Raw genomic sequence first — 23955 nt, forward strand, 5'->3', positions numbered from 1 at the left:
GCTCTTTTTGTTTCGAATATTCCCAGGTTCAACAGTGGGATTCATGGTTTATTACCATCCAGTTTTTAAGTTCTCAGCCATTTTTGGCTTTTTTACACACATGACTTTATAAATGACACTTGTATGTCATCTTGGGCTTTCAGCTACCAATGTTATTTAACAGCATAGCAATCAAATAGATTAAGAAATACTTTAATATCATCTAAGCCAATATTTATATCTCATTTCTAGCTCATCTTGCTAGATGATTTGTTTTTCCAGCTATAAAAAGTTACCTAAATTCTCGTACAAATAAAACTCTTAGAAAGATTATGTAAATTAACTATCTCACCTTTTATTTTGTTCATTTACAAGTCTGGCAATGACAATTCTCTGAAGATATTTACTTTTTATGTAAAGCCATTAGAACATAAAACAATCATTTAACTTTACATCACTGAAATTTCATAAAATGTACAACACTTTCATACATTATAGGCTTGTTTGGCTGCAAAAGGAAACAGCACATGTTCAACAGGCTGGTGAATAACATATTCACATTAGTTTTACCAAAACTCATTTCTTAAGTACTACATACTGTAACATGCAATCAGGGTTTAGTGTATGCCCACCAGCTTCACATGTGTACGTGTTAGTAATAAGCACATCAATATAACTAAATTTAGTCTCTAATAACATTTTGTTTCAAGTATTCTAAATCTGACTTCATTAGAGAAATATCAAGTTAAAGATTCTGACAGAGTCTAAATGAGAAGTTGCTGTATATATAGGCCCTGATTCCCGGCTGGAGCCCGATCCAGCACAGCACGTAAACACGTGCTTAATTTCAAGCCTAATTCCACTGATTTCACTAGGACAACCCAAGTGCTTAAAACTGAGCATGTGATTATGTGTTCTGCTGGACTGAGACTGGTTTAAACTGCAGAAGGTCTGCGAAAGCATGAAACCACACTATTTGACATCAGCTAAGGATCTGTCCCACAAGGCTGAGCCTTTGTTCAGAAATCACGATGGTTACATTTTCAATCCTTTCTTAATTTTGCTGAATGTTTAAAGAAATGAGATAAGTTTGCTTGTATTTTAAGGCCTTCACAAACTTTATTTGTATTTTTAAGCATATGGACATTTTTACTATTCTGTGCTATCCCTTTCTAGTCATATAAATATGATAAAATGTCAAACTAACTTTTGAAAAGTAAAATCCAAATAAAAAGTGTACAGTTTAACAGAATCATATTTAGAGCTTTATAATTACACATGCCAAATCACTCAACTGTAACATACTGTACATCTATTACATAAAAAAGGAAGGATTTACAGAAACTGTGGATTCATCAGGCCTGATTCTGGTCTAACTTACACACTGGTAACTGATTCAGGAGTAACTCCATTGAAGTCAACTGTTGAGAAACTGGTGTAAGTGAGATTAGAAATGGGCCTTTAGTTAACACAAACAGATTGTGTGGCTAAAATATTTTCCTCTACAGTACTTTGGAACACCATTAACACTTTGTTACAAAACACCACAGTGACGATTATTGGCACATAAAAAACTCCTCTATGTGAGAACATACACAAAATACACAGGAACTGCCATTTTCTCTGACTTTTAAAATCTATATAGTTGCCTTTAGGGAGTCTGCCCCCCAATAACCCAAACAACAATATTTCTTCAACAATGTTCACCTAGAAGAGTTTACTGGTCTGACATTTTTAACACTGCCACAACCTAAACCACTTCATGGATTATGCTTAACTGTACTGTACACAAGGCTATGAAGTTTTATAGAAAACAACAAGTATTTTTGCACAAAAAAAAGTGACTTGTCTAAATCTGGAGAATAATTCAGAATCATTTTTATAGGCAGCAGCTACATGTAAGCTGTAAATGTTACCCGCAATAAAACATGTTGCCATAAAGCACATATTGTGGATTATCTGCTTCTGGCCTGGTACACAAAGCTCTATTTTCTTCTAGATGAAAAGGACTGGGATTTGGTCAGTTTCAATCGCTCAGAAAAAGTGCACAAATATCTTTGCTTTTTTAAAGTGCTTAGCAGAACTTTGTTTTTTATACTAAAATATCTCTATAATGTGGAATGCGACATCTCTCTTTTGTTTAACAACGTCCGGACAATAAAAGCTTCTTTTTGTAAATTACAGGTAACGTTAAAAACAAAAAATCCTTGTTAAAATAATGTTAAAGGTGAGAAACAAACAAACAGAATTATGAGTCTGGTCCATCTTATCCCATTGTACATAGCTACTCCTGCTCACAGGGCCTGTTCCAAAGTCCGAAAAGTCAAAGGAAAGACTCCCATAAATGCAATGAGCTTTGGATCCTTATGGTCAAAACTTCTCTCCAGTGCCCAACCCAAGAAACTCAGGGGAGCAAAGGGGAGCTCCAGAGGAAAGGGAGCTCCCTCTTCACAGATCTGCTCAAGCCCAGTGTTCCCACCTTCCTATGAGAAGCTGGGACTGGAGGACATGTGGAGCAATTGCATCCTTCTTCCAACTCACTCCTGCCATGCCATCTCATTTCATGGGGCACACCTGCTCCGATGTTTATGGGAATAATCTGTGGAACTGGGCTCCATGCCACACAAGGGGTGGCTTCTACCATTCTCTACCTTCCTACAAAGCAGAATTACAGCATTGCCCCTGCCGGACGCCCATTCAACCTGCAAAGGAGGGGGCAGGATTTGCCCTTTTGGCACATTCGCTTTGCTGAATAACCTTGCATGCCCCCAACTCCCCGGTTAATAGAGGATTTATAATGAGGTAAGTAAAAGACAATTCCTTGTCCTCCTTGATGGGGGTCTCAACTGTAATGTTACTTTAAGAAACTTCTAATATGAAATATTTGATCTTTTTTCTCCAGCACTAACTCCTATACAAGAAAGACATTGCGACTTCCATTTTATTCAAAAAGAAGTTAGCACAACAACATTTCTTTTCATGCCTCTTCCCTTATTACAAGGTTCTGACTTGCTATCACTACAACTCACACGATAAAAATTATCTCCTGTGTATGCTCAGCAACTACATTTCATTACTAAATGCTCTCTAAATGATTCCTGGAGGGCTTAGTCCACTTTAATGATTATCTTCAAAACCAAATTAAAAAGAACAAAAGACATAAAACCCACAATTTGACCAGCAATTTGATGAGGGGCAGAAACAACTTGTAAATTACATGAAAGAAGCTTTAGAACTCTACAACAGGATTAACAAATTAATTTTTAATAAAATTTAAAAAAATAAAATATGCATCTGGACTAACATCTCTTATACCTATTATCAGACCTACATGATCTGAAGCATCAGAGGTATGAAATTCCCCAAACTGTAAGTACGTAACTCATATGCCAATTTAGCCAAAATTATACCACCAATCCTACTTTAACTTTCCTGATGCCCCTGAATTAAACATGTAGTACGTGTGAAGAAATAATTTCACATCTTCTGCAGAAAGCTTTTAATAAAAATGACATTGTGCTTAGACATACTATTTACGTTCTTTTATAAATTAAAATCCTGTCATAAGAAATTATTCAGCTATATTGTATTTATATCTTTTTATCTGGAATGTTAGTAAGTCTACCCACACTAGCAAAATCTCTTAGAACGTAAAATACGCACAAATATAAAAACCTGTTGCAAAATAGAAATATTTGTTTCATTTTCTTCATACATTATAAATGTTAACGGATTCTAAAAATAAAACCCTAATTATGTAAGATTAATTTCAAGTATTCTGTTGATCTTGTTTTTATTATAAATAATGCTTGGAATTATGTCTAATACTTATAAGAGATGGAATATTATCTTTGTATAAAGCAATAGTAAAAGGAAGACTTAAATCCAACTCCACTGGGTGGAAAAAGAAAGTGACAGAAAAGAAGCCAGTAGGTTTTGTGCCCTCATTACTCAGCTGCATTCACAGCTGAAATGCATTGTGTTTTTGGTCTCTATGCCTAGAGAGTAGGGAAATGTCATGCATGACTTTAGAAAATTGTCTACAATAAGATAAAAGTCATAAGTGTCAGAAATATAGCGGAGTACTGTGCACAGCGGGATGTAGTTTATGAGAACACCCAAGAAACACTGTTGACAAAGGATAAAGGTCTTCTTTTGCTAAAAAGCCCCAGCATTTGCAGAAAAACAAGTCACTGATCTTGTGACAATTTCTATTACAGTCACTTTACTTCAGTTATGCCAAATGAGTGACAGCAGTGCAATAATTTTGTCTAATCATATATGTTGGTGCAATAGAGTGACAGTTGATCACTAAAGCTATTAGAGATCAGCTGCATTTCAAGTAGCTTAGGCCCCAGTCCAGCAAAAGCACTTAAATCAATGAGACTAATCGCATGCTAAAAGTTAAGCACATTCTTAAGTGTATTGCTGGGTCAGGGCCTTAGGAGAGATACGTGTTAAAGTCTGTCTCTATTCAGGGCAGCATTTAAACGTGTGCTTACATGCTGTCCTGAATAGGGATTCTTTTCTGAATCATGGCCTGGAGAATAGACTTTTGGGGGTCAGGCAGAAGCCAGGTTACCCATAAAAGTATTTAAGACTATCTTGTGCCCTCAGTGAAGGCTATACACTGGCAACTGTGTGCCTAATAGAGTGTACGTTTGAATTTGTACATGCTGCAACATTTTCAACATCTCATACTTGATGGCATAAAAGTGTGGTATGCCTAAATGAGAGCAGAGATCTGAGGCCTGGGAGCCTGGCCCTCTAACTGAGCAGGTGCATATTCAGAGTCCAATCATGCCAAAGCCCTCTGTTTATCATGCTTATTTCCTCCTTTTCCAAATTACAAGAGGGATGTTTTAAACCATTTGCTTTTTAAACAGTTCTTTTTGTTAACAGTTTTATAAAGTTAAAAAGACAGACACACCCAACTCTGACAAAATACACAATTCAAAGAAAACTCAAGGAGTTAGAAAAGCCCCTGTATAAAATTATATAGAGCAATATAAATCAGATCTAGCAAAGAGTTACAATACAAACTTATCACCCATGTGTGACCAACTACAAATAATTAGGCAACCAATAACATTCTTGTTCTTAGAGAGCAAACCCACATTCAAAATATGTCTCTCAGTCCATGAAAAGGCCACCAAACCTGTATCTGTAAAACCCAACCATCTCATATAGTTTCATCAAAACTGTACAGCATGAAAAGAAAGGGATATGTGAAAAGGGATTTTTCCTCCATTCAGAATTTCAGGGGTATGACTTTGAGCTTCCAACTTTTTTAAAAACTTATTTCTCTGAAGGATTAACTGGGTAAGGGGTAGAGAGGGAGGAAAATATCATGATATTTTAATGCAGCCTTATAAGATTCTACTTGCCAACACAAGTAATTTTTTTGGCAGGTGAATAAAATACCATTAATTTTTTCATTACCATGGTGAATGTGGGTGAGCAGCTTTTTGTGCCTGATGTGGTGAATTTTCCTGACAATTTTGCAATGCTTCATAAGACAATTAATGTGAGTAAATATCAGCATTTGAATACTGCTAATTTTCTTTTCAGATCCAAAGACACTGTATGAGTAAAGGGAGGAAAGACCTGCTAGAAATAATTTACTTTGCACATAAGACATAAATTGGAAGTGACATGTATATTAATGAGCAATGGGGCAGTGATTGCTGTGAACTTATCAACACAAGATCTTAACCCTATTTTTCTTCCCTTTTTTTTAAACTGATATTTGTTTTCAAAACTGGACATGTACCAGAACGCTCAGATGCACAAATGGGAATGAAAAATCACTTTTTTCCAGTTAACCTTTCCAGTTAAGGCCTTTAAGTGGCACTTATCAATATCTGTCAGTTTATTTGTCCAGGCAATCACGTTTAATTACACCTTACTGTGAGCTTAAGGTCATTCTTTGGCAATTTAGCTCACTAATACCAACTACTGATCATAATATATGGTCAAAGATCAATAGCTGGATAGAGTAATATAACCGACATCCACTCTGCCACTAGAGTTGAAACACTGAGCAATTTACTACAGACCTCTGGATATCACCACAAAGAAACAAGAGTGGAATCCCATTAGGGAAACGTAGGAGATACAAATATCTTCTGTCTTTATGGGAGAGATGTATTTTCAAACTGTGTGATAATTTCAAGTGATTATTCTACAGCATCCTGTTGATTTCTCATTCTGCTTATTTCATATTCAGGCTGCCGTGACAAAAACACCAAATATGTAGGGCTAGAGTCACAAAGGGATTAAGGCACCTAACTGCCACTTTGGGTACCTAAATCCCAGGATCAGGCACCACTGGGATTCACAAAACCCCTGCTCAGTTGCTGCCAAATCCTGTAGGTTCCTAAGATTTTGCATTAAAAGTTCCCCTTGGTGCTGATATTGTGCCTCTCAGTACAGGCACTGTGGCTCCCCTGTAGGTGTCTGGATGCCTAAGCCCCAGTGCAAAGCACAAACCAGGGGAAGATAGGAATTCCTCCGCCTAACTCGCCTGTAGGGCCCAATCTTCGATGCATGCTCACGGGAGGAGGATGCAGAGGAGTACCTCACTCAACTTTTATCCCAGTGGCTAGGGTACTCATCAAGGATGTGGGAGTGCCCTGGTTCATGTTGCCCTTCCACCTGACACAGAGAAGGGTTTCAAATAGGGATCTGCCACCTCTCAGGTGAGTGCCCTAACTCCTGGTGAATCTCCAAGAGAGGGCTTGCAGCTGAGAATCCCAAGGAGAGGCAGATGCCTCCCTCCAGCCTGGATTTAGGTGCCAAACTCTCAGAGAGAGACACGGCTTAGGACACCCCCCCTCTCCCTGGCATCTCCCATTGGCTATAGGAATCCGCCTAGTGTGCTGGCTTTGGTGAATCCCATTCACAGGTGCCTATATCTCACCAGTCATTGTACAGGAAGCCTGAGTGCTTAACTCAAATTTTGTGAATCCCAGTGATTTTTTTAGGTGCCTAGAAGTTAAAGTTCTTTTGTGAATCCAGCCCCTGTTCCCAGATTTATTTTACTTTTATGAGTCATTTGGTTGCTGATTAGCTATTACATTATTTTAACTTTTGTCAAAAAAGAAAGATAAGGATATACAGTATGGTACACCATATGCATTTCATTTGGTATAATGCACAGATACCTGTATTGCACACCATAGGTAAATTCATACAATCGAAGAATTAAATCCCCTTTGGAAACCATTACTTTCCATGATCAGAAAACATTATTACACTTAATTTTCTCCCAAATGAAGTATTTTATTACATGAAGGCATTTGTAACTAGGCAGTAGAAAGGAGAACCAGACCAGAAGCAGGGCAGTGAGGTCACCAAGAGCTGCTCTTCCCCCAGAAGGCTTTTAAATGATTAATATATCAGCAGCTGAAAATTATTCCACATCAGAAGCATCATTGTCAGACAGATGATAATTACTTCCCTTCACCCGAATATATTCAATATACCTCCCTTCATCAGAATCTGAAATACCACATGTACATAGCCTGTTTTCAAACAAAGATTCAATTTCCTCTAGTTTTTTCCCTTTAGTCTCAGGAAGGCAGCCGTAGATGAAAATGAGTCCCATACCAGCAAACCCTGCATAGAGGAAGAATGCCCCTGCAATACAAAACAACACACATACTAGGTTACAGAACTTTATCCCTCCTGTCTTTACCATCTCCCACAGAAACAACAGAATTAGGAGGCTATAGAAATCAAAGAAGTTTGTGAAATATGAACTGCAGCATTACAATAAAGGAGCACATGTCTGTGGACATGAGAAAAAACGGCTTTTTTACATCACTCTAGAATAAATCAAATTAGTAAGGAGCAATACTCCATTTGATTTTAGAGTAACATGGAAACTCAAACTTCCCATCAGTTAAAAGAAATAGCAATAACATTACTGGAGGTCTGCAATAAAGAGACACGTGAAAGGGAAGGTTTGGCTTCCCCCTGGCTGAATGGGCCCTGAGGTGACCCAAAAAACAGAGAAACATCAACAAAAATAGCCAAAAGGATTACACAGATTAAACCAGACTCTTGAATTTATCCTAATTACTATTTACAATGACTGTATAACCACATGACTAGGCATGTGATGGTAATGACATGAAGGGGAATCTCAGATACTACTATGTGATAAAAGTTGGCAAATGCTACCCTTTTAAATGGGCACCACAGTATTACACTAAACAGAAGGTTTCCTTCATTTTCCTCATTATAAATGATCTGTTTACATTCCCTTCTTAAAGAATGAAACTTACTAAACTAGTGTTAATCAAGAACTTGGCAGCTAAAATGGCATACCACAAAACAGCTAGTATATCATCATCTAAACCAGGGGTGGGCAAACTTTTTGGCCCGAGGGCCACATCTGGGTGGGGAAATTGCATGCAGGGCCAGGGCCGGGGATTGGGGTGTGGAAGGGAGTGCGGGGTGTGGGAGGGGGTGAGGTGTGCAGGAAGGGGCTCAGAGCAAGGAGTCGGGTCAAAGAAGGAGTGCGGAGTGTATGTGTGGGATCAGGGCAGGGGGTTGGGGTGCAGGACGGGTGCGGCAGGGGGCTCAGGGCAGAGGGTTGGGGTACAGGAGGGGGCAGGGTGCAGCAGGGGGCTCAGGGCAGGGGTTTGGGGTACAGGAGGGGTTTGGGGTGCAGGGGGCTCAGGGCAGGGAGCTGGGGGGCGGGGTGCAGGAGGGGTTCAGGTTCCGATCTGGCGTCGCTTACCTGGGGTGGCTCCAGGGTGACAGCGGCATGCACCAGGGCCAGGGCAAGCTCCCCGCCTGCCTGTCCTGGCCCAGCGCCGCTCTGGGAAGCAGCTGGCACCATGTCCCTGTGGCCCCTTGGAGGGGGGGGCAGAGGGCTCCGCACGCTGCTCTTGCCTGTGGGTACCTCTCCCGAAGCTCCCATTGGCCGTGGTTCCCTGTTCCTGGCCAATGGGAGCTTCAGGGGAGGTACCCCCAGGCAAGAGCAGCGCACAGAGCCCTCTGCCCCCCTCCCCCAGGGATTGCAGGGATGTGGCAATCCCGCCGGCCAGATCCAAAGGGTGGCAATCCCACGGGCCGGATCGAAAGCCCTGATGGGCCGGATCCGGCTCGCGGGCCGTAGTTTTCCCACCCCTGATCTAAACTGTAGTAAATCTACGTGCCATGTAAGAATGCAAATGTTATTACTGCAGATTAAGACATAAACAACATCTTACCATAGTATGTAAGGTATTCTGCTGTATGCAAAAATGTCAGTGACACCAGAACATTGAAAATCCAGTTTACACCAGATGAACATGCATTTCCTGTACTTCTAGCCCAAAGTGGATAGATTTCAGAATTTACTGTCCAGGGCATAGGTCCCATTCCTGAGAATTTAAAAAAAGATCAATTTTAGTATAACAATCAGAGTGAACAGTAAGAGAAGCTTCAAGTGGTCTGACCATTAAGAACTTCAAATGTTTGCTATTTACTTAAAGCTATGTGCTAAAACAAGTATTTGCTTACCAGGTGCGAAGAAAACCAAGTATAAAATAAGGCCCAGAAGTGTTGTCCAAGAGTATGGAGTAGGGCAGAAATTGTATGCCCAAAATAATTCTTCTGTTTTGAATCTGGTTTCATTCGAACATCTGAAAAATAACCATATAAAATAATCATTAGATAATTGTGTTCAGGGAAATTAGCAGCCTTTCAATACAAATGTGGTATCCGAATGTCTTAATGAAAAAAACAGCAAGCAAATATATTTTCAAAACTTTTAATGTCAGATCAAGCAAGTATAAAGTTAGAAAACTGAATTGTTCTTAATTTAATAAAGACATTTTGAGCCAAATGCTACGTTCAAGTACATGCCTATTTCAAAGCCATTCAAAGACATTTTGTGTTTGACATTTTGGCCCAAGGAATAGTAACCGGCGGCTCTGCACTTAAATACTGTACTCATGTTCTTGGGGCCCAATCCTCCAATTCTTCAGACGAATAGTCTTTGCTACACATGAATAGTCCCATCAAAACCAATTCACATAAACATTACCCATCTGAGTAAGAGATGCAGCATCAGGCCCATAAGCTGGAAGTGCTGCAACAGTAGCGTATTCATGCCAGAAGTGTGGGGTGCTAAACTTTTAACTCAAAGTACATAGTTTTTACACTGGAATCTTCGGACATAACCAGTAAGGCATTGGTCCATGCCAAAACCAGGAAAACATGTTTGTATAACAGGGGGAAAAAGTTCTTTTCTTCTAAAGACTACACCAATGTCTATGTATAGTACTTCATTTAAGTATTTAAGGAGAAAGTATTTGAATTGCTGGAGAAAAAGTATGCTTCTCCATCTCCATCTCTCCCACTCTGCATGCATTTAGAAATTGTGCATTTCCAGAAATAAAGTGTCCAAAATAGAGCTTATGATCCATGCATATAAAAGCATATCAAAGCATAATGTCAAATAGTTTAGTATCAGTGAATTAGTTTAGTATTTTAGTTTTTATAGATTTAAAGGGACACCACCAACTTGAACTTTTTGAATTGATTTTTTTTTAAATCCACTTTCTGAAAGAGTACTCTTTAAATAGTATGTTTTGATTTATTACAATTCATTAATTATTTTTGGTAAGGATTTTCCTGTTTTCCTGTTGATGTTTATAAGGATCTTTTCAGCAAGTCAGAAATTAACTGACTCTACAATGACCAATTGTGCTGTGAAATGCATAAAGTAAATAAACTTGAAGGAGATAATTTCTTCTCCCTTCCCCGAATAGCTTTTTAATTATAATAACCTCAGCTGTTACTATTGACTACCGTAGTACCACCTTTTCAGTCAGAAATGTGATTTTTAAGATGACAGTGTCCCTACAGTATAGACAAAACATTACTTATTTGTAGATGAAAAAGTATAAAGAATTGAACATCTGTATAGGTTAAAAAATTCTGATACAGCTGCAAACCCATGCATTTGATGTGTCATATAGCATGAAAAACAGGATGCACTGGTGTAAGTGGGCAATAAGTAGTGAGGAGGAAGAGCAGGAATTACCGTCTGGAATGTATTATTGGGCCTGTCATTATTACAGTTGGTTCCCAAAAAACTGCAAAAGAAAAACTGTTATACCTCTTAAACTTGGTACGCTGCTGGTTTATGAAATGAATGATGAATTGGGACAGAGTGCTGAGAACCAGCAGCTGAAGCAGCACTCTGGTCACTGCAAATTTAGTTAGTTCCCTCCAGAGAGCCTGAGTTCCAAAGGAGTGGATAATTACTAGGCTGGGAGAGCTAAGTTGCTAATTGGCACGTTAACTGCCAGAGTAGAAAAGGAGCACAGGAGGAAAGTATGAGGAAGAAAACAGAGAGAGGTGGGGACGGGGCAGGCCAGCAGGGCCATGGTAAAGGGAGATCTCTGCATGGAGAGATCCCTGCCCTCTCTTCTGTCTGGCAGAAAGGAATGATGATAGAATTGCTGGATGGGTAAGAAGGTGGTGTTGATATAACATGTTAGGATATAGATATTCAGACCTGTCTGTAAAGGCCTATACTCTAAGAATTTAGGTGTATTCTTATCACTTAGCTAGTTCTAGAGGTATAAAAGAGAATCAAAATCACTGTCTGCTGGTGTAAGGTCCTTCTCTTACTGTGACAGTCTGAGGCCCTGTGCTTAGGCTAAGATCTTTGGCTAAGCAGCAGAGGCAGCCATAAGCTGGGAAGCGAATGGTCAGATCCTCACATTCCAAACTAGTCACACTGAAATAAGGTGCTATTGGGCTGTTAGGAATACAATCCTGTCCTGATAATGCCTATCGCCTCCAGAGAAAGGGAAGTGCCTAGAAGATGTAAAAGGAAACTTTGTTTGATAGCATCCTGTCTGGCAAGAACTCACTTATCAATAGCTGGGATGTGAAATCCTCAGTTCTTTGTTGTTCTATCACTGTAGTCCCCATTTCCCTATTGTTTGTCTGTATAATCTCTGTCTGGTTCTGTGATTGTTTCTGTCTGCTGTATAATTAATTTTGCTGGGTGTAAACCAATTAAGGTGGTGGGATATAATTGGTTACATAATCATGTTACAATATGTTAGGATTGGGTTAAATTTCAGTAAAATGATTGGTTAAGGTATAGCTAAGCAGTACTCAAGTTTTACTATATAGTCTGCAGTCAATCAGGAAGTGGGTGGGGGGGAATGGGAACAGGGAAAATTGCGGAAATTGGAATCATGTTTAGCTAAGGGCAGGAATGGGAACAGGGACACAGGTAAGGCTCTGTGGTGTCAGAGCTGGGAAGGGGGACACTAAGGAAGGAAACTGGAATCATGCTTGCTGGAAGTTCACCCCAACAAGCATGGAATTGTTTGCACCTTTGGACTTCGAGTACTGTTGCTCTCTGTTCATGCGAGAAGGACCAGGGAAGTAAGTGGGTGAAGGAATAAGCCCCCTAACATAACACAAATAAACTACACGGTGGTGGTTACAAACCAGAGGTGTTAGAGCCATTTGTCCAGGAAGACAGGAGCAGAGGGCCATGCCCTATCACATAAAGATAACATGACTGATAAAACATAATACTTCCTAATTGGAATTAACCCACTATATATTCTCAGGCAAAGTTTGAGCATACAGGTCAATTCAATGTTTACTGTTAAGTTTACATAATGTTTAAGTTTAAAACAAACCCAAATCTCAACTTCAGAATGCCTGGAAATATAGGCACACTGAAAATAGGTATAAAAATAATCCAAACGCTGGATAGATTGTCAATGCACATTTAAAGCGAGAAAAACAACCTTAACTCTTCCCTAGTTTAATTGAGTTATAAGGATTTCTACATCACCGTTTGCATGTGTTCAGTACTCTTATGTTTTTGAGTACTTTTAAACAAATGGTTTAAGCTAAGAAAGCTGGGTTATGCATGTGTGATGAACATAGCTATTAAGTGACACCTTTCATCTCCTAACACTGATGTACCTGTGGAACCATAATTCACTCTCTGCAGAGTAAAGGGCATGTTTAGTAACCCTGTCTCATTCAGTTTCTTCTGGTTTGTTTCTGGCCTTCAGGTGACAAACATATGGATAACCAAAGCCAGTTAAGTACCCCCCACAAAAGATGGCTATCAACTTGCCAGGCAGAAAGAACAAACAGATCTTTAGCAACTGCTGCTACATGGATATCCAGAAGCAGCTGGCAATCTAACAAGACCCCAGGTTGCAAACCTGATTAAGACTGAGGGATCAAGGAAACTGCTATAATCTTTGTCATTTCTTCTGGTTGGCTCTCCCAACTGTTAAACATTACACCAGGTCTTGTCTCATCTCACCTCTGATATTTTGTTTGTGGCTTCGTTCAATGTCACGTTGTACACTGAAATAGCTTGAAAAACTACATCCCCTACCTTTTTCTGGCAAACTTTTACAGTATAAACAGTTTCATGCATTCCTCCCTGATGGGTAAAGGTTCAATTTGATTCAGGCAATGTACAGTATGTGATATTCACGCAAGATGGTGAATTGACTGGAAGACTATCCTTGTGCGTAAGTTGGTGGTTCCTTAAATGCCGAGCAAATGATTTTTGATATATTTAATATCCTAGCACCTGGTGATTGCATAGCCTTCTCCCATCCACTCCTGCATGGTCACCTTCTTTGCATTTGCATCACCATCAAATCATGGAATTGCTCAGACAATGCCCTACAGTTTCATTAGCACACATTTGCTTCTTTCACTGTTACTGTTAGTACATTTGCAGGTGCATAGTAATGAATACAAGCTGATTATTACTTTAAAATGTCTTGTTGCAAACAATATTGTAATTGGTTTCTTTGTTCCTTTCAGTCTGCACTGCGGCTGCCCATCAAAGAAGAGTCTGCTGCTTTCTTATGATTTTTTTCCTCACAGTAAACAAAGATGTTACTTTGTTTTATCATCTTGTAGCTATATCTACCAGCATGCACCAACCTACTGATTCCCATAGGCATCACCACCAAGAGGCTTGGATGTTTCATTCTATCACAGTTTTTCTCCAGGTGTGTCCTTCTACTTTTGACAGAATGGAATAAACATAAAGCATATGGGGAAAAAAACACATGTCATTAAAAACCTCCTTCTGCTGGGGCCACTGATCTGCTCTCTCTAGAAACGTCAGTAACAGAGAGGAAGTACTGTTTCAAGGAAAGCTGATTCAGTGTCATGGGTATAGGAAAACACAGCATTAGAAACTAAATGTTAGTATAAACTTGGGCAGGTATGATCCTCTGTGCTTTATCTTCTCTATAATGAGGTGGCACATGGCACCCAGAAGAAACCCATTAGCTACAGATAGAGATATATATTTGTACTTGCTGAAGGCTGACACATCAAGATATGTAAATAAATAAAACGAATGCAAGGCCAATAGGTTAGAAACTGACTGCTGCATGAAGTACTGTTAATGTAGTCATTCTAATGCAATCATCTACCATTTTACTAAGAAAATATGTTAATAATAACAACTATACAGCATGCTGCTACATAAAGAGCTGTATTTGGAACTGCATGAATGGAATATCTATGGTAGTTACCCAAATGCTTTCTGAGCAATTTCATCACTTTAATGGGAATGCAAATACAAGGAGAAAATTCCATGGAAATAGTTTACAAAAGAAATTATGCAAATCAGGTCCCAGCAGAAAGAGTTTATAAATAACAAGAATGTGTCAGATCATAAAACTATAAGCTGTAAGGATATATCAGATCTCTTCCCCTTAAATTGCAGCTGAAGTGAAAACATAATAGTCTCACAGTTAAAACATTTTAATGCAAGTTGCTCTTGTCATGTATTTTCTGCAAACACTTTAAGAAGCACCCTTTACTTTAAATGAATGGAAACTAAACAGCCATAACATATTGAGAAATCTACCCCGAATTACTCTCAGTATCTCAGGAGAACTCAAACTGCTAACAGGAGATTTTATCATCCTCATGGGCTGAAAACAAATCTAGAGCAATAGTTTATATAATGACATAGACTGTGGTGTTCCATCAAAAGCCAATTTGTAGTAATTCATGTTAATGGAGTAACACTATTTGTGTTGAACTCAGATGAAACGCTTATTAACTCTTACCTATAGTAATGCTAGATAAGATTATTGGAACTTTACTTGAGGTAAATATGGTAAAAACTCATTTGAAACAGATGATTAATTTACTGGGTTATTTATTTTTAATACATCCATTTATACATAGCAAGTCACCACTATCGTCATCTCAGGTCAAATGCTGCTAATAATTTTAAAGTTCTTATGCTTACACAGAAGTGTGTCACTTTCTGATTTCACTGTGACCACAGAAGGCATTTCTTTATCAGAAAAGTCACTGTAGTTAGGAATATTTGAAAAACCTTATTTTCTAAGGGCTTAATCCAAGGTCTCTTGAAGTTAACTGGAGTCTTTCCATGGACTTCAGTTGTCTTTAGATTTTTATAACCGTAAATGCGTATTTTTAATGTGCAATATAGTAACACATTTTTAAAACCATGTAAACATTCAGGAGGATAAAAACTGCTCTGGACTGTCCAAAGTGTTTCAGGTAGAAATAATGGGATGAAACTGAGAAGAGGATATTTTCCTTGAGAGTCAGCATTAGTTTTCCTAACAATGAGGCCAATTGGACTGTAGAATAACTCCCCAGGGCAGTGCTGGAAATACCAGCATGGGCATAATTTAGAACTACATTAGAGAAATCATTAGGAAGTATATTGGAAAAAAAATTCAGCAAAACAAGAGAAAGTGACCCAACTGATCTTTCCTTCTCTAATTCCTATTAACTTTTGCTTTGTTGTAAGTGTCACATATTGGTGCAACATCATGAAATAGACAATAAGAACATAAGAATGGCCATAATGGGTCAGACCAATGGTCTATCTAGACCAGTTATCCCATCTTTTGACAGTGGCCAATGCCAGACACTTCAGAGGAAATGAACAGAACAGGGCAATTATCCAGTGTCATCCAGTCTCAGCTTCAGGCAGTTGGAGGTTTAGGGACACCCAGAGCATAGGTGGACAGGATATTACACGACCAACACAGAAAAATGTAATATTCCTATAAAGATGGGGATTGTTGTCCCACTAAGCACATTTGTGGGAGTTAGATTTTTAACCCAAAGGATTTTTTCATAGTAAAATGAATTATATATGATGGCCTCCTCTTTACTAACATTCTGGCCTGTTCACCAGCATTTTAGACTAATGCAGTTAAAAGTTCAAAGCTTTCGCTCACGAAGTCTAAGGATACAAAATAATTTCCTACAAACTTACCAGTGTTATGATTCAGCTCTTTAAACTCTTGGTAAAACAAACACATTTCTAAATGATCCTCTGTACTTGGAGATGACGTGTAGCTGTCAAGGCTAATTCCCCACTCTGGCACTTTGAGTGCAGAAGATGGGGGCCCGCAAGGATTTAAAAAATTAACACTGGCCACTTCAGGCTTGTATTAAACTCCAAAGGTTGCAGCTTTTCTCTGACCTTGGATTGGTAGATGCTGCCACCACCCAAGTGCAGAACCCCTTTGAGAGCCCAGGAAGGTGCACTTGGGAATTCCTTTCTGTGGAGTACTCTCAAGTCCTTCTACGCCCCTCTCTGGGGAAGAGCTCAGAAAGAAAGAAAAAAAAAAAAGGAAATCAGCTGTTTCCACCAGCTAATTAAACAACATGTGCACAAACCTCTTACGACACAAAAATCCAATTCTGTTCTTAAAAAGGTAAATTTTATTAATAAAAAATAAGAAAGAAAATACATCTGGGAACTCAGGCTGTTGCTAGATTTTAAAAGAGCAACGATAAGAATTAAGCACCAAGAATAGCTTTCCTGAGGTCCAGCTTAAAGGTTACAAGCAAAACAAAAGCACTTGGGGTTAGCACAGAGGAATCCACAAGCCGTAATGAAATAAAAGGGATAAACTTAATTGCATCTTGCTAGACATTCCCTGACCTACTTACATATCTGGGTTTTAAATGAGTAGTTTCTAGGTATGATACTGATGATTTTTTTCATACCTGGCCCAAGTTTCTTACAGCATAGCTGTTGCTCTGTCTGCCTCTCCCCGGGAGAACAGACAGACAGACAGACAAAAGGAGAGTCTTTTTTCAATTTTAAAAAGTTCTAGTCTTCCTATTGGCTCTTTTGGCCAGGTGCCCACTCACTTCCTTTTACCTATGCATAGCAGTGAGACTTTTTAACCCTTTACAGGTAGGGCAATTAGAGAGCAGCTACTAAGAGGGATTTTATAGCTACTGGCTGGCTGTCTATAAAAGGGAGCTATCCCCTACCCCTTCATTTGTCAGAGTAGCCCTAGCTGCTGATGGTGTACAAAGAAATTGGGTCTGATTCTCATTTACACAACACTCACTTTTCACTGCTCGAACAGCGTACATCCACTTTGGGGCTATTAATACTCCGAATGCCAAGTTCCTGTGTTAAGTGATGATGATCCACAATTTACTTTTGCCATTAGATAACAGGGTTGATTCACTGTGGCCGCTCCGTCTCATAGCCTCTGGTGTAACTGTGGTTCTGCGAGATATGAGCAGATGTGTATTCTACTAGGTGCACACCCAACCAGAGCCAGAGAATTTTCCCTAGCAGTACCTATAGGAGGCGCACTCGCGTCTCGTGGCCACACCCCTTCCCCTGGCTATCTGAGACTGCCTCAATCCCCCTTCAGTTCCTTCCCACCAATCATTCAGTGACTAGACTCCGATGCAGAGAGCATGGAGGGTGGGTCATGGAATACACAGCTGCATCACATCTCAAAGAACTAGTTACAGTAAGTAATTGTTTCTTCTCCTTTGAGTAGATGCAGCCATGAATTCCACTTAGGTGACTCACAAGCAATACCCATAGGGGGTGGGACTCAGTCTACTTGAACAAGGACAGCAAGACTGCCTTCCCAAAGTTTGCATCTGCTCTGGATGCCATGGTAATGCCATAATGATTCATAAACATATGTATTGATGACCATGTGGTAGCCGTGAAAATGTCCAATATTGAGATGTCACTCAAGAATGCCACTGACGTAGCTTGCACTCTGGTAAAAGGGGCTTGCTCCCACTGAGGGGCGTGTAGATGAACCTATTTCATGTGCAGTCTTGATACAGGATGTCACCCCTTTAGAGATCATCTGTGAAGAGACCGCTTGCCCCTTCTCAAGGTCTGCATATGGCACAAACAGGCGAGGCGAAGCACTGAAGGGTCAATCTTGTCCAGGATGAAGGCTAGACATCAGCTGATGTCTAACATGTGAAGGCACTGCTCCTCTGAGATGAATGCAGCTTCGGAAAGAACACAGGGAAAGAAACTGCGTCGTTCCAATGAAACCGAGACCACTTTAAACAAAAATTTGGGGTGCGGCTGCAAGGTCACTTTGTCTTTGGAGAACTGTATATAAGGAGGGTCTGCCATCAAAGCCTGCAGCTCACATGCTCTCCTTGTGGATGTTATTGCCACCAAATGTAGGTTTTTGACACAAGAGAGTAAAGGGACAAGATATCGAGGCTTGAACGGAGGGCCCATCAGAGCCTCTAAGACTATCCTAAGATCCCACACAGGAACTGTTTCCTACTCCAGCAGATGGAGACACAGAATTCCTTTTAAGAATTTTGCTACCGTGGCATTGGAAAATACCAGTGAAAGGCTGGACAGTAAACTGACCTGAGCCACATTTGAAGAGGGCGAAGGTGCAACATGGCAAACTGAACCACCTGTGTGCATGTGACCCAAGTGTCTCAGGCACAAGTGAACCATTGTGGAAGGTTGAGACTGCAGACCGAGACAAAAGCAACAAATTGTCTGAAACCAGTTGGTCAGCAAAAATGCTCTCGAACTTGTAAGATTCATATCCGCAGACACATCCCGAGTGAACCTGGAGAGGCAACCGATAAAGCAGAACATATATTTTGGAGTAAAACTGATTATATGTATGTGGTCTTAATGCCATCTGAACTAAGACTCAAAGCATAACTCTCTTTGCCAAAAGATGAATAATAAATCGATTTCAAAAGTAACTAAATTCTGAAATATCAACAAGCATCTTTTCTCACAGTTTCCGAGTCACTGGCTCACATGCCTCAGAATGGATCCATTGAAAATGTAAGCCTTTCTGGAGGAGCTTATGTCCACATCCACAATTCTTACATCTGTAACATACATCTGGAGTAACGTCTTGATCATTAAAACACACATTGCCACCAATATGTGAGTAAAGCATTTTATGCCAGATGATCAGCCTCAATTTAAAAAACAAAACAGATCTAGGCTTGAAAAATGTGCACATAATGTTTACCACTGCGCTTAGCTAGATGCCGCTTCACTTCTGGTTATACAATAATATCAGGGGCATCTTCCGACAGTTGCAGCATTTTGCTAAAACTGCTAATGAGCTTTTGAAATATTGACATCCACCAAAAGGAAAGATATTGGAAAAAGAGATTACTTTGGGCAAGAAACCTAATGTCATGTTTGCAAGGTTCTCGGTGAGACTGAAGAGGAGTAAATATGAATACTGTTCTAGGCGGATGACTAACCTTTATCTACCTGTTATTCTTAGAGCTTTCTATAGGTCCCAGCATTATAGTGTCTGCCAACTAAGTGTGGGGAATCTTAGATTATGTGTTCCTTGGCAAAGAGGAGAAACATTACTGGGCATTTTAACTGGATAACAGCTATAGTAATTGGAGCAGGCCAAAGTATCTAATAAATGTCAAACTGAAGTGGTAACAGCAGTTTCTGTCTCTATGCAATGCAATGCAGAGCACATAAGTTCAGTAGCAGCAAGTGTGGCTAGAACAATACTAATGAGAAAATATTCACTGCAAGTTGTATGACTGGCAGTTCCTACTGCAGGTCTGGGAAATAAAAAGCACAGGTTACAAGGATAAATAAAAATCTCATAAAAGCTCCATCATTTTGCTCTTTGCTCTTCATTGTGTATTGTATTATGCTATGAATTATTTTTGCAATAAAATGTCTACGTTAAAATTGGCGTTTCAGAGAAACCTGTTGCCAACATACCATTGTTTTGGAAAGTGCTGGCAAAAGCAGAAATTTTGAAGTAGTTTATTGGAGGATCTTTAAAAGAAAAACTTCATAACCTTGTTTTCAGGGTCAGTGTCGACCTGTTTACACTTAGCAATGAAGCTATGTTGAACTTTTGTAAGGTTACAGGGAAAGCCCTGCTTTCTATATATTTGGAAAAGTTCTAAGCAACTGAAATGTGTACATGATCTTTGTAATGGGTATTTTATAATTGGAAGTGTTGGCCAGTCTTAATATAGATGGTGCTACCTGTCCCATCTATAATAAATTTAGCTTGCATATGAGATGTTTACATAAACTGGTGTTGTTTCAAGGAGCTAGATGAAAATTTACGCTGCACTGCTAGCACTTTACAGCTTAGTCTAGTGGACTGAGCTTGGTGCTGATGTGAGGGACACTTTCCCTGGTTCTGTGCCTGGCTTGCTGTGTAGCCTTGATTCCAGACACTAGGGGCTTCTGTTCCGAAGTCCACTGAACTCAGTATGACAGGTTTCAGAATAGCAGCCGTGTAAGTCTGTATCCGCAAAAAGAAAAGGAGTACTTGTGGCACCTTAGAGACTAATAAATTTATTGGAGCATAAGCTTTCGTGAGCTACAGCTTCACCTTGTCTGTTTGTGTCATATGCAGCTACAGCTCACGAAAGCTTATGCCCCAATAAATCTGTTAGTCTCTAAGGTGCCACAAGTACTCCTTTTCCTTCTGAACTCAGTATGAGTCTTTACACTGACTTCAGTGGATTTGGGATCAGGCTCTTAGTGTCTCTGTTCTGCCACTGGTAAAATGAAAATGATAATACTTAAATACCTATATCTATGGGGGAGCTGTGAGGATTATTAATTTTACAGCATTTTGAAAATATCAAGCTCCCTGTAAGTGCAAAGCATTAAATGAAATATCAAATCTTACTTCCAGAGCTGGGCTGTCATCCATTAGACTGATGCACAAAGTATACCTAAAGTCATGTTAATTTCAAGCTGTACTGGAAACATAAAGGGGATTTTTTTTTCCAGCAGAAAAAGCAAGATTAGTCTTTTCAGGTTTTTGAGAGAGTATTTAAAAAACTGGAGACTCAAGTAAAATTAACCAGGAATAAAAATGCTTGTAAACCAGGAATAAAATGCAGTATTTTAAAGATATTATATTATGGTTAAAAATGCTGGATTGACAGCAATGGGAAATAAGTCCTATTAACACTCCGAGTAAGCACAGCGTACGTAACTGCAGTGCAAGTTTTCTTACACTGTCTGAACAAGGTAACTCAACATTAACCTGAAAGGACCCCTGTCAAGGTTCCTTCCCCACTCTGAACTCTAGGGTACAGATGTGGGGACCTGCATGAAAACCTCCTAAGCTTATTTTTACTAGCTTAGGTTAAATTTTCCCAAGGTACAAACTATTTTCCTTTTTCCCTTGGTCTTTATTGCTGCCACCACCAAGCATCTAACAGATATATAACCGGGAAAGAGCCCTCTTGGAAATGTCTTTCCCCTCAAAATCCTCTCCAAACCCTACACGCCCTTTCCTGGGGAAGGCTTGATAAAAATCCTCACCAATTTACTTAGGTGAGCACAGACCCAAACCCTTGGATCTTAAGAGCAATGAAAAAGCAATCAGGTTCTTAAGAAGAATTTTAATAGAAGAAAAAGTAAAAGAATCACCTCTGTAAAATCAGGATGGTAAATACCTTACAGGGTAATTAGATTCAAAACATAGAGAATCCCTCTAGGCAAAACCTTAAGTTACAAAAAGACACAAAAACAGGAATATCCATTCCATTCAGCACAGCTTATTTTCTCAGCCATTTAAACAAACAGAATCTAATGCATATCTAGCTAGATTACTTACTAAGTTCTAAGACTTCATTCCTTTCTGTTCCTGGCAAATGCATCACACAGACAGACAGACAGAGACTCCCTCCCTCCAGCTTTTGAAAGTATCTTGTCTCCTCACTGGTCATTTTGGTCAGGTGCCAGCAAGGTTATCCTAGCTTCTTAACTCTTTACAGGTGAAAGGGTTTTTCCTCTGGCCAGGAGGGATTTTAAAGGTGTTTACCCTTCCCTTTATATTTATGACTACCCCCTCTATAGTAAACCAGCATCACTGGCATTTCGGTCCACGGCCTGTGCTTTGACTGCTATTACAAGGGTGCCAGCTGTGGCAGTGTTATTTTAAGTAAAGGGCTTTATTTTCAACATTTAGTGCATACAACATTTTGCTTTAACATTATGTATAATACACATATATGTTTGTTGCATTTGTGCCATTACAAGTAAAGCATGACTCCAGTGTGTTGCATTTTTTCAAATATTCCTTTGTTTACCTAAAGTGCCCTCAAAATTGATTGCTTCTCTACTCCTAGGGTAATTCTAGGCACAACAGCAGACCAGGATGCTATACCACTGCCACCACCCATTATATCAAAATCGTTAGTGGTGACAGATTTCAGGTTATTCTGTTCTAAATGCCTGGGTCTTGCCACTTTAGCTAAAAGAAAATATCCTTTAGCAGTAGCTTGATTAGAGCTTGTGAAATTCACTTCAGAGGGTTTGATCCTAGTAGTATAGAAACACTTGTCAGTACATTGTACTAAGTGTCAATTTCCCCAAATTGGATATTGCATCTTCCTTCTTCCAGGAAGGTCTACAGGCATCTTAATGCCTCAAATCAATAACGAAGCTTTCCTTCTTTATCTCATACATATTTTAATATAAAAAAACTCAGCGCTTTCATTTATCTCAGCACACCCAGGCATAATAAAACTACCTGCATAATTTTTCCATGAAAATAACAAATGCAATTTAATAATTGTATCTTCACTCATGCTCCTCAAATTCTGGCAGAGGGCAGCATGTTGCACGTGTTTGTATCAGATTTTATATGCTATACTATGTGCATCTAACTCTGCCCATGATTGCCTGTACATATGCATGCATGCTAATTTCCTAGGATTTAACCCAAAACGTATAAAAAGTTTTATTCTGATACCAGCATTTTTCATAGGCTGTTTGAAAAATCTGTGCTGCCTTCCTGCTTTGCAGCTGCAGCTTTCTTTACCCAATCAATAAAATGCTGGAGCTATTACTCAATCAAGAGACTGTCAAAAGATGTAAAATAGCAATGACTATGGTGAAACTGCTGCTAACAAAATCGTGCATCTCCCTAATACATTTCTAAATTAGCTGCTCTGCCTAAGCCTGCCTAAGTAACCTCTACATATGAGGCTGAATGTGGTAAGAAGTCTACATAAGACAACTTTTTAGCCACTTATTAAGAATAAACAGAAAATGGGCAATATGCTACTAAGAGATGTCAAAGAAGACTGTAGTACAAGTTCATGGATTGATAGAGTCTAAGATCAGATGGGACCATCAGATCCTCCAACCTGACCTCCTGCATATCAAAGATCTAACTCAACCAATTACCCCTGCATCAAGCCCAACAACTTATGTCTGACTAAAGTCTGTTTTCCAGAAAGGCATCCAGTCTTGATCTGAAGACTGAAGCACAGGGAGAATCCATCACTTTCCCGGTAGTTTGTTCCAGTGGCTAATCACCCTCCCAGGTAAAAATGTGTGCCTTATTTCTAATTTGAATTTATCTGTCTTCAGCTTCTGGCCATGATTTCCTATTATGCCTTTCTCTGGTAGATTAAAGAGCCCCCTAGTACTCAGTGTTTTTCCCTGTGAAGGTTATACATTGTTGTCAAGTCACCTTTCAATCTTCTTTTTGATAAGCTAAAATGATGGAGCACTTTATCTTTCACAGTAAAGCATTTTCTCCAGCCCTCAAATCATTGTTGTGACTCTTTTCTGCACCCTCTCCAATTTTTAAAAATTCATTATCAGCCTCACTAATGCTGTATACAGAGATAAATCTCTGATGCCATTATCAGCCTCACTAATGCTGT

The 23955-nt window shown here is 39.4% G+C and overlaps 1 protein-coding gene across 3 annotated transcripts in view; it reads right to left on the reverse strand.

Moving 5' to 3' along the window:
* Positions 1-330: 330 nt before the first annotated feature.
* The window catches only part of SLC2A13 (solute carrier family 2 member 13), a 390525-nt gene continuing 366900 nt past the window's right edge, over positions 331-23955 (reverse strand). For all 3 annotated transcript variants that reach the window (XM_074942450.1, XM_074942448.1, XM_074942449.1), the window contains 3 exons: positions 9496-9617; positions 9204-9356; positions 331-7620 (listed from right to left, as the gene is read on the reverse strand). In XM_074942450.1, coding sequence (XP_074798551.1) covers positions 7394-7620; positions 9204-9356; positions 9496-9617 — 502 coding nt within the window. In that variant the 3' untranslated portion in view covers positions 331-7393. The remainder of the gene's footprint in view (positions 7621-9203; positions 9357-9495; positions 9618-23955) is intronic.

This window comes from Natator depressus, chromosome 1 (genome assembly GCF_965152275.1).
Source record: "Natator depressus isolate rNatDep1 chromosome 1, rNatDep2.hap1, whole genome shotgun sequence".
Lineage (NCBI taxonomy): Eukaryota > Metazoa > Chordata > Testudines > Cheloniidae > Natator > Natator depressus.